The sequence below is a fragment of the Haliaeetus albicilla genome, chromosome 22 (genome assembly GCF_947461875.1).
Source record: "Haliaeetus albicilla chromosome 22, bHalAlb1.1, whole genome shotgun sequence".
Taxonomy (NCBI): domain Eukaryota; kingdom Metazoa; phylum Chordata; class Aves; order Accipitriformes; family Accipitridae; genus Haliaeetus; species Haliaeetus albicilla.
The window spans coordinates 478354-492805 of record NC_091504.1 but is presented as its reverse complement, the minus strand read 5'-3'; the positions used below and the strand labels follow the sequence as shown (position 1 = coordinate 492805).

General features: G+C 53.2%; 1 protein-coding gene across 1 annotated transcript in view; it reads left to right on the top strand.

The window, feature by feature from the left end:
• LOC138690600 (uncharacterized) overlaps window positions 1-12769 on the top strand; it is a 197964-nt gene extending 185195 nt beyond the window's left edge. The window contains 8 exon segments of the mRNA XM_069810654.1: window positions 3883-3937; window positions 7118-7190; window positions 7591-7735; window positions 7916-7981; window positions 8019-8103; window positions 8106-8149; window positions 11428-12046; window positions 12593-12769. Of these exon segments, the coding sequence (XP_069666755.1) occupies window positions 3883-3937; window positions 7118-7190; window positions 7591-7735; window positions 7916-7981; window positions 8019-8103; window positions 8106-8149; window positions 11428-12046; window positions 12593-12769 (1264 nt within the window).
• Window positions 12770-14452: the final 1683 nt, after the last annotated feature.

The following is a 14452-nucleotide window of genomic DNA, read 5'->3' as shown; positions in this document are numbered from 1 at the left end:
ATTTCTTGTATTAGTTGAATAGTCGCTGGTCCCAGCGTTGGCTCATTTGTTCCCGTGGCGGTGTTGTGTGAGTTCTTACATGCACTCTGTTTATCGCCTCTGGGCGCGGGCTCGGGACTATCATTTTGCTGTCCTGGGTGACGTCGACTCACAAAATGATTACGTCACGGGTCCTGAGGTTAAGCTGGTAGTTGCGTGCGGCGTCGACGTCATTCCCGTGCCTCGGGCGCCCTCTCTCGGAATTTGTTGGTAATCGCACCCAATCTGTGGGGAAGTCGGGGGGGGTACTTTCTCCCCGCTCGTTCACCTCCCCTTCCTCCTTCAGGCTAATTACAGCAGCTTTTGAGAAGTTTGAACAGCCCTGGGATGTTCAAGCCGGCATGCTCGTCTTGCTATGTCTCCCGAATGTGTTTCAGGTCTTGTTTAGGGCTCCAAAAAAGTTTTTTAAGAATACCACGCAGAGATCTGCCCCAAGGCTGAATAGTCATGGGTGGCGTGGCACGTGGGAGAAAACGGGCAGGTATCTAGAGGACTTCTCACCTCCAATGGTTTGGAACTTCACTCCCAAACAGCTACAGGACCCTGGTGAAGCGATAGAATGTTGGAAAGGAAAATACGGTGCCTGTTCCAGAGAGGCACAACTTACCGCACTCTGCGGTATCTACCAGTATCCGCACCAGTATCTACCAACCACTGCTCGATATTATGCAGCACCCTCAGGGGGAAGGGAGGGAAAACAGACCGACAGGCGCTGCAGCTATTCCAACCCTCGTGACAAGCACTGCAGCTACCCCAACCAACCCCGGCGACAGGCGCTGCAGCTGAACCAGAGAACCAACCTGTGCCGGTGTCAGTCGCCCCTGTGCAGAAAAAGAAATACACGGAGAAATCGGTTCAACTTAGCGAGGGATGGAGGTGAACCAGGGTCATCACGAGAACAGGAGGAAGAGGCAGAACCCGAGATAATCACCCGATCCCTATCCCTGAGTGAACTGCAAGATACGCGAAAGGATTTTGGCCGCCATCCAGGTGAGCACATTGTTACCCGGCTGCTCCGCTGCTGGGGTAACGGGCCGGTAGCTTGGAATTAGAGGGAAGGGAAGGCAAGCAGGTGAGATCCCTGTCTAGGGAAGGGGCCATTGACAACGCGATTGGGAAAAAGACACGAGCCCTCAGCCTCTGGAGGGGACTTCCGTCAGGCGTGAAGGAAAAATACCCCTTCAAGGAAGATGTTACGTGTCACCCAGGCAAGTGGACCACCATGGAGAAAGGTATCCAGTACCTGAGGGAATTAGCCGTGCTGGAGGTGATTTATAATGATCCAGATAACGAGCAGTCACCCACAGATCCAGATGAAGTCCAATGCACACAACCCCTGCGGCGGAAGTTTCTACAACATGTACCAGCGTTGTATGCCAACTCATTGGCAGTGATGTCCTGGAAAAAAGGCGAGGGACAAACGGTGGATGAAGCGGCTGGCCGACTCCGGCAATACAAAGGACGTCTCTCTTCCTCCCAACAGGCCCGTGTCCTCGGCTGAACTCCCGTGTCGCAGGAGTTTTTCCTACAAACGTCGCTGTTAGGTTTTTGTGGGATAAAAAGGGGCTTCTTTTTTGATCATCGGTCGGCTAGGTCACTGACCATCGGAGCTTTTCGGTTGTGTCTGTTTGAGAGGTAAAAGGTGGCTGCCAGAAAGGCTCCAGACAGCTATCTATGAGGGTGTTTCCTCCCCCAAACCCCAGAAGAGCCTAACGCTGCTGCTGTTGCATTTCTGTGGCCCTCCAGGAATCCCACTGTGTGCGTAGGGGAGGGATGAAAAAACCTCTGGGAATCTTTGTGTGAAGGGTGCCTGGACCAAGAAAAGGCAAACCTGCTGACATCATCGCAGCTGGGGAGAGAAAGGGCTGAGCTACCAGGGCCACTGCCAGCATCCTGTCATTAGGCACCAGAGTCAACGTTGACTCGAGAGGCCTGGGCAGAGCCCAGACCCCCCGAAAGCAGCTGCAAGACCTGCCACGAGGTACAGGCCAACTCCTCTGATGCTTCGGGCTCACGCTGGAACCCAAAGCGCTCCAAGCCCCAAAATGCAGCCGCCTCTGCAGCGCAGCAGCAGCAGCAGCAGCAGCCAGTGCAGAGCAGCGTGGGGAGCTGGAGCAGAGGGAGGGGGCGCCCGGGCCGGGGTCGGCTCCCTTCGGCTGGGCTCGGCTTATTTCGTCTGGGCTCGGCTCCGCTCCTTTCCGTTCGGCTCTTGTCGTTTCGTCTGGGCTCGGCTCCCCTCGGCTCGGTTCGGCTCCTCTCGTTTGGGCTCGGCTCCCTTCGGCTCCGTTCGGCTCATCTCGTTTGGGCTCGGCTCCGCTCGGCTCCGTTCGGCTCCTCTCGTCTGGGCTCGGCTCCGCTCGGTTCGGTTCGGCTCATCTCGTTTGGGCTCGGCTGCCCTCGGCTCCGCTCCGGCCGCAGCCCCGGCCCGGCCCCGCCTGAGGCAAGGGCGGGCGGCGGGCGCGGCGGGGCCGGTGGCCGTGGCGGGGGCTCCTCCCCGTCCGTGGAGCGGTGGGCTGCCCGGCGGGCGCCAGCGCCGGGGCTGCCCGGGGGCCTCGCAGGCCGGCAGCGGGGCTGAGGCGGCGGCGGTGGCGGCATCTCCCCTCGCGGCAGGCCGGGGCGCCGGGTCCCGGCCTTCCCCCCGCAGGCCCGGCCAGCCCCGGCCCCTCCCTGCCGCCCCCGGGGCTGCGGGGGCAGCAGGGGACTGCCTGCCGCTGGTGGCTGTCCGGCGGAGGCCGGCGGGCACCGCGGAGACGTGCGGCTGTGGAGAGAAAGGAGTTTCTGCCGGCTGTCCCCGCAGGGACCCGCAGCCGCCGGGGGTGTCCCTCACAGCCTGGCGTCGGTGGCGGGCTGCAACGCAGTCCTGCCCGGGCGTTCTTGGCAGCCCCCGGGGCAAGAGGCCTGTCAAGCTTCAGGGAGGTCGGCAGCGGCGTTTCCAGAGCAGTCGCGTCCCGTTGGCTCTCCTGCTTCCTTCCCTAGGCTGGGAGAAAGGAGGACGTCCTCGAAAGCAGGTACCTGTCGGTTGCCTGAAGCCAGGTTTCTTCATGCAGGCAGGCGTGTGTACGGACTTAGAATCGGCAGGTGAGCGTGTTGAAGCTACAGCCTGCAGTGTGGTGCCTGCCGGTAGCCGTGAGTTCCTAGGAGACCCTAAATTCAGAGAGGGGGGGGGGCTGCTCTTTTCCTGCTTTCTTTCACTGACCGTGAAAGCGGTCGCTTCCGAGTGGCTACTGCGCTTGCACGGGCTGAGCATCGAGTAATGGGAGCTGTAAAAAGCGCTCCTGTTTCACTGCCGTGCGTGGATTTCGTGCTTCAGTGGGAAAAGAGGCTGGTTTTGCTGACGGTGTTTTGCAGTTTTGTTTAAAGCGTTCAGCTGAGAAGCTCTAGAGCCTTTGTGTGTGAAGCCAGGACTGTTTTTCCCCACGTGCACCACTTTGTACCTCTCTGCCATTTTATTGCTCCGCGGCCGAGTCTCGTAAGATCTTTCTATGGTTCTTTGCTACCTGCCCTCCTCCTTGTGTCAGTAATCTTGTAGGCTTTGCAAGCTTTCTCACCTTGCTGCTCATGCCCCTTTCCCTGTCACGTCACGCTGTTTTTCTCTTCAACTGCTTGTTGAGCTTACTAGAAAAGCAGAAAGCCTAATACTGGAGTGAGTGCCTATTGTCATTTTTTTAAATGAGACTTTGAAACATGAGTACAAATACAGATGAAGGGTATCTGTCTGGTTGGCTTAGAGGGAGGTACTAAAACCCTGCTTTCTAATGAAATACTTGAGCAGCCATTTACAAGCTTGCTTCCTTTTTGTGACTTTTGGTAAACTCAGTTCTTACCCATTTGACTTATTTTTAGAACTGGAGCCGAGCGTGTTTGCCATACGAGTAAAGCAAAGCGTGGATTTGAAACGGTAAGCTACAGAATATTCAGAAAGAGACAATAGCATCTGTTTAGTCCTAGGTTCTTCAAGTGGCAAGCATAAAAATGCCTTCAGGTAACTTTTTTTTCCCTTTTCACCTGCATCACCTGCATGGAGACCTTTGTGATTCCTGCTCATCAAACTTAGCCACGGGATGAGTTTTACTGGGACCCAACACAGGCTTTTCTGACCGTGAAGCTACAAGCTCTAGGGGTGAACTCAGCCTCTCGGAGCTGAACCTGAAGGTTGCCCTGCCTTGTCTTCAAGAGACTCCAGTCCTCTTTTACCTCACATGCTCCTTTGTGCAGAACTCCATGAAGGGCCAACAGTGGGTGCTGACACCTTGACACTGGCTTCGGTGCGAGTACTTGCCACTCCTCAGCAGTGTCCTTTCTCTGTGCAGATGGCCTTGCAGGCATCTCCCTCTTCTTGAAACAGTGTCATGTTTTTTTCTCGCTATGTCATCAGAAGGCAGATTTACGACAGGATTGTTCCAGAGGGATTGGCAGTTGCTTTCTAAACCCACTGTTCTCCAGAGACCTTGTCAGAAGGGCAAGATTCTTTCTCTTGTAGCCCACAAGCTAAAAGGCTGCTCTGACAGAGCTGCTGTTAGGCACACCCTTTAGGTAAGAGGGTCTTCCCTCACCCCCCTGTTCTCCTCCTCCTGGCTGTTGCCCGTCCTCCCAGTGCATTTCATCCATTTTCTGGATCCTGATAGCCATTCTGCATGTAGTTCAAACCCCTGCCGTGCTATTGCCTTCCTGGCCGCCTTCCCTCTCCAGCTCTTTGGAGAGAGTCTTTTCTGAGGAGGCAAACTTATTCCTCTTGGGGTTGTCCACAAAGGAAGTTGCCTGGTGGTATAAAAGGAACAGCTTCTTCTCCCACTGTTCCTTGGGAGGTGAACAGTTGCATCAGATGCCCAGGTTTCTGCGTGCTTCTGCATGATGACGTGCTGCCCCCATTTCAGAAACCTTTTGGACCTCTCCACAACTGGCTGAGCCTTTACGCAAATATCGTCCGTGGGCTTGCTGCCTGCTGGCCAGGGCATGCTGCCTGCTTGCTGCTGTAGGCCTGGTTTCAAAGGGCCAGTCTCAGCATAATTGCTCTGCAGGGATCCCCTGCATGTACAGTGGCCTGCAATTTCAGGTGCTGCTAGTTGCATGGTTACCTTCAGCCTGCACAGGTAAACCCCTGTATTGAAACAGCCCTCACCTTGTTGTAAGCCCAAAACTTTCTTTCAGAAGAGGGGTTTTTGGCAGGTTTGTTGGATTTCCAAGATAGGAAGGACACTGCCTGGTAACTCCTCGGGAGCCTTCAGTACAGAAGAACTTCTCTAAAACAAGTAGGCTGATTTGTGTCTAAAACCTGTATCCCTTTTTTTTCCCCTCAGCTCACCTTTGCAGGATTAGTGACAGGTCTCTCTACACATGCCCTTTCTGGCTTCTTTCCTCAGGTGCTCCAAACACTCTCTTGGTGGGATAAGGTCATCCTCTGAAAGATGCTTTTTTTAATTCCCCTCTTTGCTATAATCGCTGTCCCCAGAATGCCTCCGCTCCTTGTACAGTGGCTGAATTTCCCAAACATGAGGGTCCTTGGAAGCTGGAGCTCCGGGTTAGCATGTTGGACCCTGAGAAATGATGTGGTAGGTGGTAGCCATCACCGTAACCTCCTAGTGTGTTAACTGATGTGGGAGGACATGTTCTGAGCTCTTTCCAGGTAGTCTGGAACTATGATGAGTGAATCATCAAGTCGGCAAATACCAGTTCAGGTGAGAAGAACCTTCTCCAGAAGAGATGCCTGTGCCACCATGACTCGTACCTGCAATTTGCACTAGTCAGGGCACTGTTACAGTGAGAGGGAGCTCCAGACACAAACTGGTGTCTTCATGAATACCAGACCAGATGTCAGGAGCACCGCATGGAATCCTGAGCAGATGACCTCTCCCTCGTGTGCTTTTTTAGGAGATCAGAGCCAGGTGCTTCTCTGACATGCCTTCCATTTGGTTTGCTTTCCATTTGTTTTCTTTTGGTATTCAGGATGAGAAGAAAGATCAGGTTTAGGAAAAAAACATCTCAGTAGCGCCTGTGCTTTCTCAGGATTCTTCTGGTCATTCCTCCAGGGCTCTTGTTCAGTTTATGAGCAGTGTATGACTTTGGATCCAAATCCAGCTGGTGTTTTAGAGTGCATCTCGAAAGGGAAGGCTCTTGTTAAAACATGAAGGAAATCTGTCTGCTTAGTATACACGTAGGACTGACTTTACAGCATCGGCACTCAATTCAGAAGGAGGAGCATGGAAGTGCCACAGTCGCATGGCTGTTGAATAGATTGCCTTTTCAGCTCTCATCCAAATGCCTTCCAGGCCTGCGATTTTGACAGGAGGCTGTCTGGTCAGGATGACTGGAGTTGAGCCTGTGCATCTTTCTGCTTACCAAGAGCACCAGTAGAAGTCCAAGGAAGAAGGAACTGGGAGACGCTCAGCCTGTCACTGCAGATAATTTTCCTACCTTAGTTAATGCTCTGAGACTAAACTGCCAAGATCTCTGGCCATCTAAAGTTTGGAATTTCACGTGAACCTGAGCTTAGTGCAAGAGAAGCACCATCAGGGAGGGATCTATTCTTCTCTTCTCTTATCTCTGTGACAAAGTTGTTTCACTTTCTCCTAAAGAAGCTTCCAGGGTGGTTTTGTTGTTTGTGGTCCTTTGTATTGCTGATAGCCTTGCGAATGGGTATTCCTGGCTCACCTCTTGCTTCTGGCACTTTTCACTTTTGTCCCTGCCCTGTTACTCTGCTTCCTATGAGTGTGTCTTAGCAGGGCTGATGCCTAGGGGCCTGTATTGTCCAGCAGCTGTTATTTCCCACAGCACCTCTGTCGATGTTTTTTAAAACCTCTGTCTGTGCCATAGCTGGTGTTCCTCTTTCACTATCTGCTATATTAAAGCCTAGTCAATGAATTCCAGCTTTATGTTAGGCCTGGGAATGTCCTGAGGAGGGAGGGGCAGAAAGCTATTGGTGAAGAAAGTCCTCGTAGTAGCAGGCAAGAAAATAAAGTCACAGAACAAGAGAGCAGACCTTGCCTTTTAGTTCTTCAAGCAAGCAAGCAAAGAAACAAAGATCTCCTGTAGAATAGAATTTTACATGGTGTGAAAGTTCTTGGGTTCCTTTTCCTTTCAGAATTCCTGCAAAGAAGATGAGCGTGAGTTTAGTCCAGCATCCCTTACTGTGGGCTGTAACCGGGTGAGTTTGTGTAAGTAAGGAATTCCTGGCTTGTTTCATTCGAATTGGTCATATGAAGTCAAAAGCTGCAAGGATGACATTGGTAATAGTTTTCCTTTAGAAGTGGTGTTTGGTATTTTCCAGCACGTGAGACTAGGAATTAGAACCACCATAGAGCGGCAGGTCAGCAATGATTTTGGCTGTAAGCAATTCCCACCCATAGAGCCGGGCTACGTAGCTCTTTCAGAGCTGGGCTGTGAGATGGGAGCCTACCTCCAAACCAGTCTGCACTGTGATTGCTTTGAAAGCTCCCAGGCGTGATGTCAGTCAGAGTCTGGACCGACCTCTGGGTTTCAGGGTCTGCCGTTGGGTGGGCAGGGAGTGTGGAGAGAGCGAGCTTGTGTTTTTGTTCTTGCTGCTGTTTCTGACAGGGGCGCCTGTGGGATCTAACCTTGAACAAAGAACAGGAACCGGTCAGGCTGAGGGTGCAGTGCAGCTCCTGCAGCAACTGGACCAAATGGTAAACAAAGGAAACGTGGAGTCAGAAGGAAGAGGCCTGTCCAGGTTCTGGAGAAGGTACGACTACTGCAGCTACGAGCAGATGCAGTCCTGGCTCTGTCCGAGCCTGTGCCTGATTCTGGCAGTTCAGGCGATTCTACGTTCTCTTGAAGAATGGGTCCCCCTTTTCTGTGGTTAAACAAAAAAGTGTGCCAAGGCAAAGGAGCATTCAGGGGTGTCCTTTTGTCTTGTGCTAAGGTGCAGCATTCCCAGGAAATGTTCCTCTTCTGGGCTGTCTTTGGGGAAAAAACTCCTCACGGGGGGGGAGGGGGGGGAATGGAAGGGGGGTGGGGGGGGGGGTGTTACTGACCTCAGTCACAGCCCTCATAGGATGTGGCTTTTATCAGCTGTGGAGTGCCGCCTCCAGCCCAGTTTCTAAAGGACTTTTACACACTCCCCCTTCTCGAGGGGCCTTCCTGGGAGGGACCTTCAGTCCCCTTAAGGCAAGTATGGCCTTTATTTGCCCACTTAGCAACTGTGGCCTTTGTAACTTTGACTCCCAAAGACACCATTTTAAACCGAAATGAAAGTAGCCCCGCCAACAGTTGCTGGGCATTGCTGACTAAAAGAGTGCTCTAAAGCTGTCGAAACAAGAGTGGTCTGTTCACTGCACAGCACGTGTTGAACGTCGGCAGTAACTGTTTGTTTGATAGGTGGGTTAGTTTTGGAAGGAATAAAACTCCTTGTTAATCCTAATGTATGCCAGTCCCCTTAACTATTGAGACTAGACCGTTACGGCACAGGTTGTTCTTTATGTTTCCTCTGCTTTTTCGGTCTTCCTCTGTATTATTTTGTGCTGGGGTTGTGTCTTTCTGGTGGACAGAAATTACCTTGTTGTTACAATTCTCAGAGAAGTACTTTAGGTACAATGTGGGGGATTTTTGTTGTTGTTGTTTCCCCAGCATAATCTTCTTGCCACTACAGCATCTCTTTGTTGGAAAGAACTGACCTGGAAGTACTAATGGTTGTGGAAAGGTAAACTTGTAGCATGAATGTCGGGTTGTATTGTTTCTTTTGTAATTCAGCTTTACACATTGCTTGTCTCTACTATTAAATGCTTTAAAATGAAATTCTACTTTGTTTACGTTTTCAAATTAACATACTGAAGATGTTGGGTTAGAATGTCTTTTTCTTCACAACCTAGAGGTTTTGGAAAAAGAGCGACAAGCTTTACGATGTTGATCCTTGAGTGTCATAAGTCGGGAATTTTACATTTGAAAATCATTGTATGAGACTCTAATAAAACAAGCATCAGCTTGGCACTGTGTGTTATTTTAATCAGTCTTACCCTAGCAGAAAACACTCCTTCCCTCCAAGAAGAAGAAGTAGAGGTTTCTAGTCTTGGATGGACTGCTGCCCTATGCTTCACAGCATTAAAAAGGTCAAAATTGGTGAAAATGTTTTGGATTAGATTTTACCACTCTGCTACAAGTTGTGTAATTATTTATGCCTTTGATAGGTAGTGGGATGAGGCTGGGAGTTAAGATTTCAGATGTGCCTAGGGCATGCTCAGGCAGCTTTTTGCCATCACGCTAGCACGTTTGCAATAAACCATCATTCTTCAGCCCTCTCCTGAGCTGAGGCACCGTCAGCACCTACACGCACAATGCTGGTCTAGCACATAACACTGTGTTACTGGTTGTTACTTTAGCAGTAGCGTCGTGCGGCCATCTGGTGGGGTAATGTGTCTGGCAGAATGAGGCGATGTTCTAAAGGAGTCAGATGATAATGCAACACGGGGTCTGTTTGGCTTGTTCCCACCATGGTGCACGGGTTATCCATCCTATCTGCCTCTGTATTCATTCCCGGACTCCCATCAGCAGTGAAAGAATGCTTTCCCTCCCAGAAGAAATGGGGTTGAGAAACTGGTTCCATTTACGGCGTTCTCCTCAGTCCTGTCCCACAAACCGTGGTACAGGCTGAGTGCACCAGGGTTTGGTCCCTTCTGCTGGGGGGCTGTACAATGAGATGGACAGCGGTGAGGACCAGGGAATGGCTAGCGAGTTGACCAGATGGAGAGCAAGCCATAAATAAGGGAAGATATCCATGAGTTAATCTTCTTTAGCACTGGTTCTGTCAGGAGGAGGAGGATGTCCCACTTCCCTGATCTTAGATGCAGCTGCATAAGAAAGGGCCTTTACCCTGCAAGAGCTGGGCTGGCTGAGGCTACAACCTACACACAAAGACATTTTGATGTCTCAGTCCGGAAAATGCCATTACGGAATTACGGGCAAGATGCGCATCCATTTTGGAAAATCATTTTAGATGATAAAGAACATGGGTTAATGAAATCTAAACAAAAATGGTTTTTATTTTAACTGAGATGATAGGCATTCTTTTAACTTTGAGAAAGCACCTTGTTCTTTAAAGCAGTGCCCGCCTGCTAAAAGGAAAGGGAAAAGTACTTAAAGAAGAACAAGCAGAAACAAGCAAGCTCTTCCCTCTCTTCCCCTTGGCATCCCATAAACCCTGGAAAAAGCCACACGCTTGCATCTGTTGTCCTAAAAGCGGATTCGGTACACGGTGTGCAAGAGAACAATCTCACACAGGCGGGAGAGATAACTGTTTTATTCTGCGCAGGGTGCTCCGTGGACTTTGCACAAATCAAGCAGGCCGGATTCGTCAGTTGTGTCCCTTTTATACAGTAACAATTGCATCTAATTTATTAAACTACTCCTACCTAATACATATTCAAACTATCTGATGCGTGTGCATAGCATTGCGTAACCCTGACCCATCAGATGCCCTCTCTGCACACGTGGGGGTCTCGGCTGGCCTTTGGTGGTCTTTTGAGGAGGTATCCCCTCCTCGCTTTGACCGCTCAGTTGCTCTGTATCGGGTCAGCGGTCCGTTTTCCTGCCAAGAGGGACGCACCATCCATGAGGAAGAGCAGAAGGGATCAGCAGTGGTGCTCCAGGTGAGGCACCGTTAAACAGGAAGACTAGAACAGATCAGACTGATCTTGGCTAAGTGACTAAATTTAAACCAGGACTTTCTAACCTACCCCAGGGTTTTCTGTATCTGACATCACTTCCAGCGGCACCTGGGCTCGTGGCACCGGTGCCGTATTGCTGGCACTGGTGACTGTGGACCTTGATGCTCCTAGCTGCTGAAGTCAGCGTGATCAGGCCGGAGAGCTCGTGGGTGAGGGAAGTCGGAACTGGGAAAGGCTTCTCCGTTTTTCCTCCTCCCGCAGGATGTTTTTGTGCTACTTATCGGCTCCCTCCCCAAAAGGGGGGATCTCCTCTGCTCCGGTGCTGCTTGTCCTGCTGCTGGCTTTGCTTTATTAGCGATTGACTTTCTTGGGGAGGATAAGTTTGTATGAAAATACTGTATAGACACCCGGTGCTCCTCCGATCGATGGTTGCTGTTACGGCTTGTTGGCAATTACAGTTGCACTAGAGAGAGAGCTACCTTGCTAGATGCACAGTGTCCGTGTCCCCCCTGGTCCCCCCCCACCGCACACACACCCCCACACCCCGAGGCAATCTGTGGCAGAGCGGAGCGGTTCAGGGGAGGAAGCCCCCATGGCCGTGTGTCGCAGGGGAGGCGAGGGACCCCCTTTTGTCTGCCGCCCCCCCCCGCCGGGGCAGCTCCCCAGGGCTTTGTGCGTGACGCCCCTGTCAGTCAGTCCCCCCCCCGCTGTGAGGGCAGCGCTGTCAGTCAGTCCCGGGGCGGACCAAGGGGGTCCTCCCGTGCCCCCGCCACAGGGGGGTCGCCGCCAGGACAGAGCCGGCCCCGGCCCCGGCCCCGGCCCAGCCCCGGGGCTCTCCCGCTGCCCTTCCCGGGCACCAGCGCAGCCTGCCGGGACAAGGGGGACCCGAGGACGGACGGACGGACGGACGGACGGAGCGGCGGGTGGCTCCCGGCGGAGAGAGCTTCCTCCAGAGGAGAGCCCTCGTCTCCGGGAGCTTCCCTGGAGCAGCCTGGGGCCGCTGCCCGGCTGTCACTGCGACTGGCAGTCGGTCGCCGAGGCGAGCTGCCCGGAGCCGGCCCGGCCCGCAGCGGAGCGGAGCGGAGCGGAGCGGCAGGTCTCGGCCCAGGGGCCGCGCCACCCCCAGCCCTTTCCGAAGCGGCCTGGGGAGCGCCGCGGCCAGAGCGGGCAAAGAGAGCCGGGGGCGGCAGTTGGCGGGGAAGGGCGGCGTGCCCCTGCCCGCTCCAGAGGGGAGTTCGGCCGGGGGAAGGAGCCGGGCGACGGTAGCAGAAAGCCACGTCCTCTGCGCTCGCCAGCAGGGACGTGGCGACCCGGAGAGAGCTCCCACGCAGCCTCAGGGCGTGCGAGAGCCTGGCCCTGGGAAGGGCTGGCAGGAGCGGGACCAGCCCTGTGAGGTGGGACCGAGGGGACGACCTGCTCAGCTCAGCTCAGCTCAGCTCAGCTCAGCCCGCCGGCAGCGCTCCGGGAGGCAGCAGGAAGGGGAAGGCGCACCAGGGACTCTGAGAGCCTCTGGCTGCTGGACCCGTGCTCTGCCCTCCCCGAGGCGGCAACGGGCGCCAGAAAGCACCCGCGAGCCGGGGGGCCCTGGATCCTCCCGCCGCCGGGGGAAAGGAAAAAGGGAAAAAAGGGAAAAGGAAAAAAGGGAAAGGAAAAGAGGGAAAAGGAAAAAAGGGAAAGGGAAAGGGAAAGGGAAAAGGGAAAAGGAAAGGAAAGGGAAAGGGAAAAGGAAAGGGGAAAAGGAAACGGAAAAAAGGGAAAAGGAAGGGGAAAGGAAAGGGAAAAGGAAAGGGAAAGGCAAAGGAAAGACAAATGGAAAGGAAAAAGGAAAAAGGAAAGGGAAAGGAAAGGGAAAGGAAAGGGAAAAGGAAAAAGGAAAAAGGAAAAAAGAAAAAGGAGGCCAGGCTGGGGGCGGCAGGCGAACCCCCTCCTCGCCTTCCCAGGTGCCTCTCAACAAGAGGCGTGAGGCTCCGGAGGCAGAAGGCCAGTCCAGGGAGGATGTGGAGCTCGGGCCAGCTGCGCCAGAGGTGTTGCCACGGTCAGAAAGGCCTACCCCCGTATCACGACCACCTCCCCGAGGAAGCCAAGACGGCTTAGGGGTGTGGGTGACTCCCTTCTGAGGGGAACAGAGGGGCCGAGATGCCGGACAGAGCCTCCTCTTAGGGAAGCCTGCTGCCTCCCTGGGGCCCGGGTTCAGGGCAGCACTGGGAAACTTCCCAGCCTGGGACGGCCCACGGGCTATTGCCCACTACTGCTCTTCCGCCTGGGTGGCGACGAAGCTGCAACGCGTGGTCCAAGGGCGATTGAAAGAGACTTGGGGGCCTTGGGATGGTTGGGAGGGGAATCTGGAACACGGCTTATTTTTCCCTCTCTCCTTCCAGCTGCGGGCAGTGACACTGGAAGAAAGAGACGGACCCGGTCTGTTAATACGTGGGTCGTGGCTGGTGTCCCCACCAGAGTTTTGGGTTTTTCGATAGTGGGGTGGCCGGCACGGCCCCAGGCCTGCTGGTGTCAGATGGGATTCGCCTTTCTCAAAGGGGGAAGGGGGTCTTGGCTCACGAGCTAGCGGGGCTCATTGGCAGAGCTTTAACCTACACTCGAAGGGATGTTATGGAGGCACACACAGTCAAATCCAACAGGTGTTAAAGCTCAGCTTTATTCTTTCGTAAAAAGTTAGTTAGAACTCCAGTAACATTTTGTAAACCACAGGCTCAGTGATGTAAGGGGAATTAATACTACACAGCCGACTTAAGAACTCTTAAGATTTAAAATGATGACTCAAAATGCGCGTATCACTCACCTAAAAGTTGAGGGCTCTCTACCTTGAGGAGTTACCTCGGGTGGCGTCCCGACCCAAGGGGGAGTCCCTGACTGCAGATCCGCTGCTCTTGGGAGGACTGATTCCAAAATGCCCTCCGGCGGGACCCTCTTTACACCCTTGTTGAATCTGATCTGTGATCTCCGATACTGAAAGCAGAGGTCAAAAGACTGGGAGATGCCTGGGAGTCACAGGTGGATCCCGGAGGGGAGAGCTTCCTCCAAAAAAGAAAAAAACCTCAAGGGTAGCTTCCTTGGAGGAGTCTGGGGCTGATACCTGAGATCTTATGTAGGTAAAGCAGAGGACAAAAGCCTCTGGGAGATGACTGGGAGGAGGCTCAGGCAGCTGCCGGAGTTGAGCTGTATCTAAAGGAGAAAAAAAATACCTGGAGTAACTTACTTGGAGGAGTCTGGGGCTGCTACCTGGGATCTCTGGTCCTGAAAGCAGAGGTCAAAAGACTCTGGGAGATGCCTGGGAGGAGTCTCAGGTGGCTGGCAGAGTTGAGAGATTTATCTAAAGGAGAAAAAATATTTCGAGTAACTTACTTGGAGGAGTCTGAGGCAGGTAGCTGCGATCTCCGGTACCGAAAGCAGAGGTCGGAAGACTCTGAGAGATAACTGGGAGGAGTCTTGGGTTGATCCCGGAGGAGAGAGCTTCCTGCAAAAGAGAAAAATCATCTTGTGTACCTGCCTTGGAGAATCCAGGGCTGCTACCTGGGATCTGAGGTCCCTATAAGAAAAGGCCAAAAGACTCTGGGAGATGCCTCCGGGGAGCCTCAGGTGGACCCTGGAGGAAAGAGCTTCCTCCAAAGGAGAAAAATCATCTTGGGTGGGTGCCTTAGGGAAGTCTGGGGCTGCTACCTGGGATCTCAGGTGCCTAAAAGGGAGGTTAAAAGCCTCTCATGGTTGCTGGGAGGAGTCACAGGTGGATCCTGGAGGAGAGAGCTTCCTCCAAAAAAGAAAAAAAATCTCAAGGATAGCTTCCT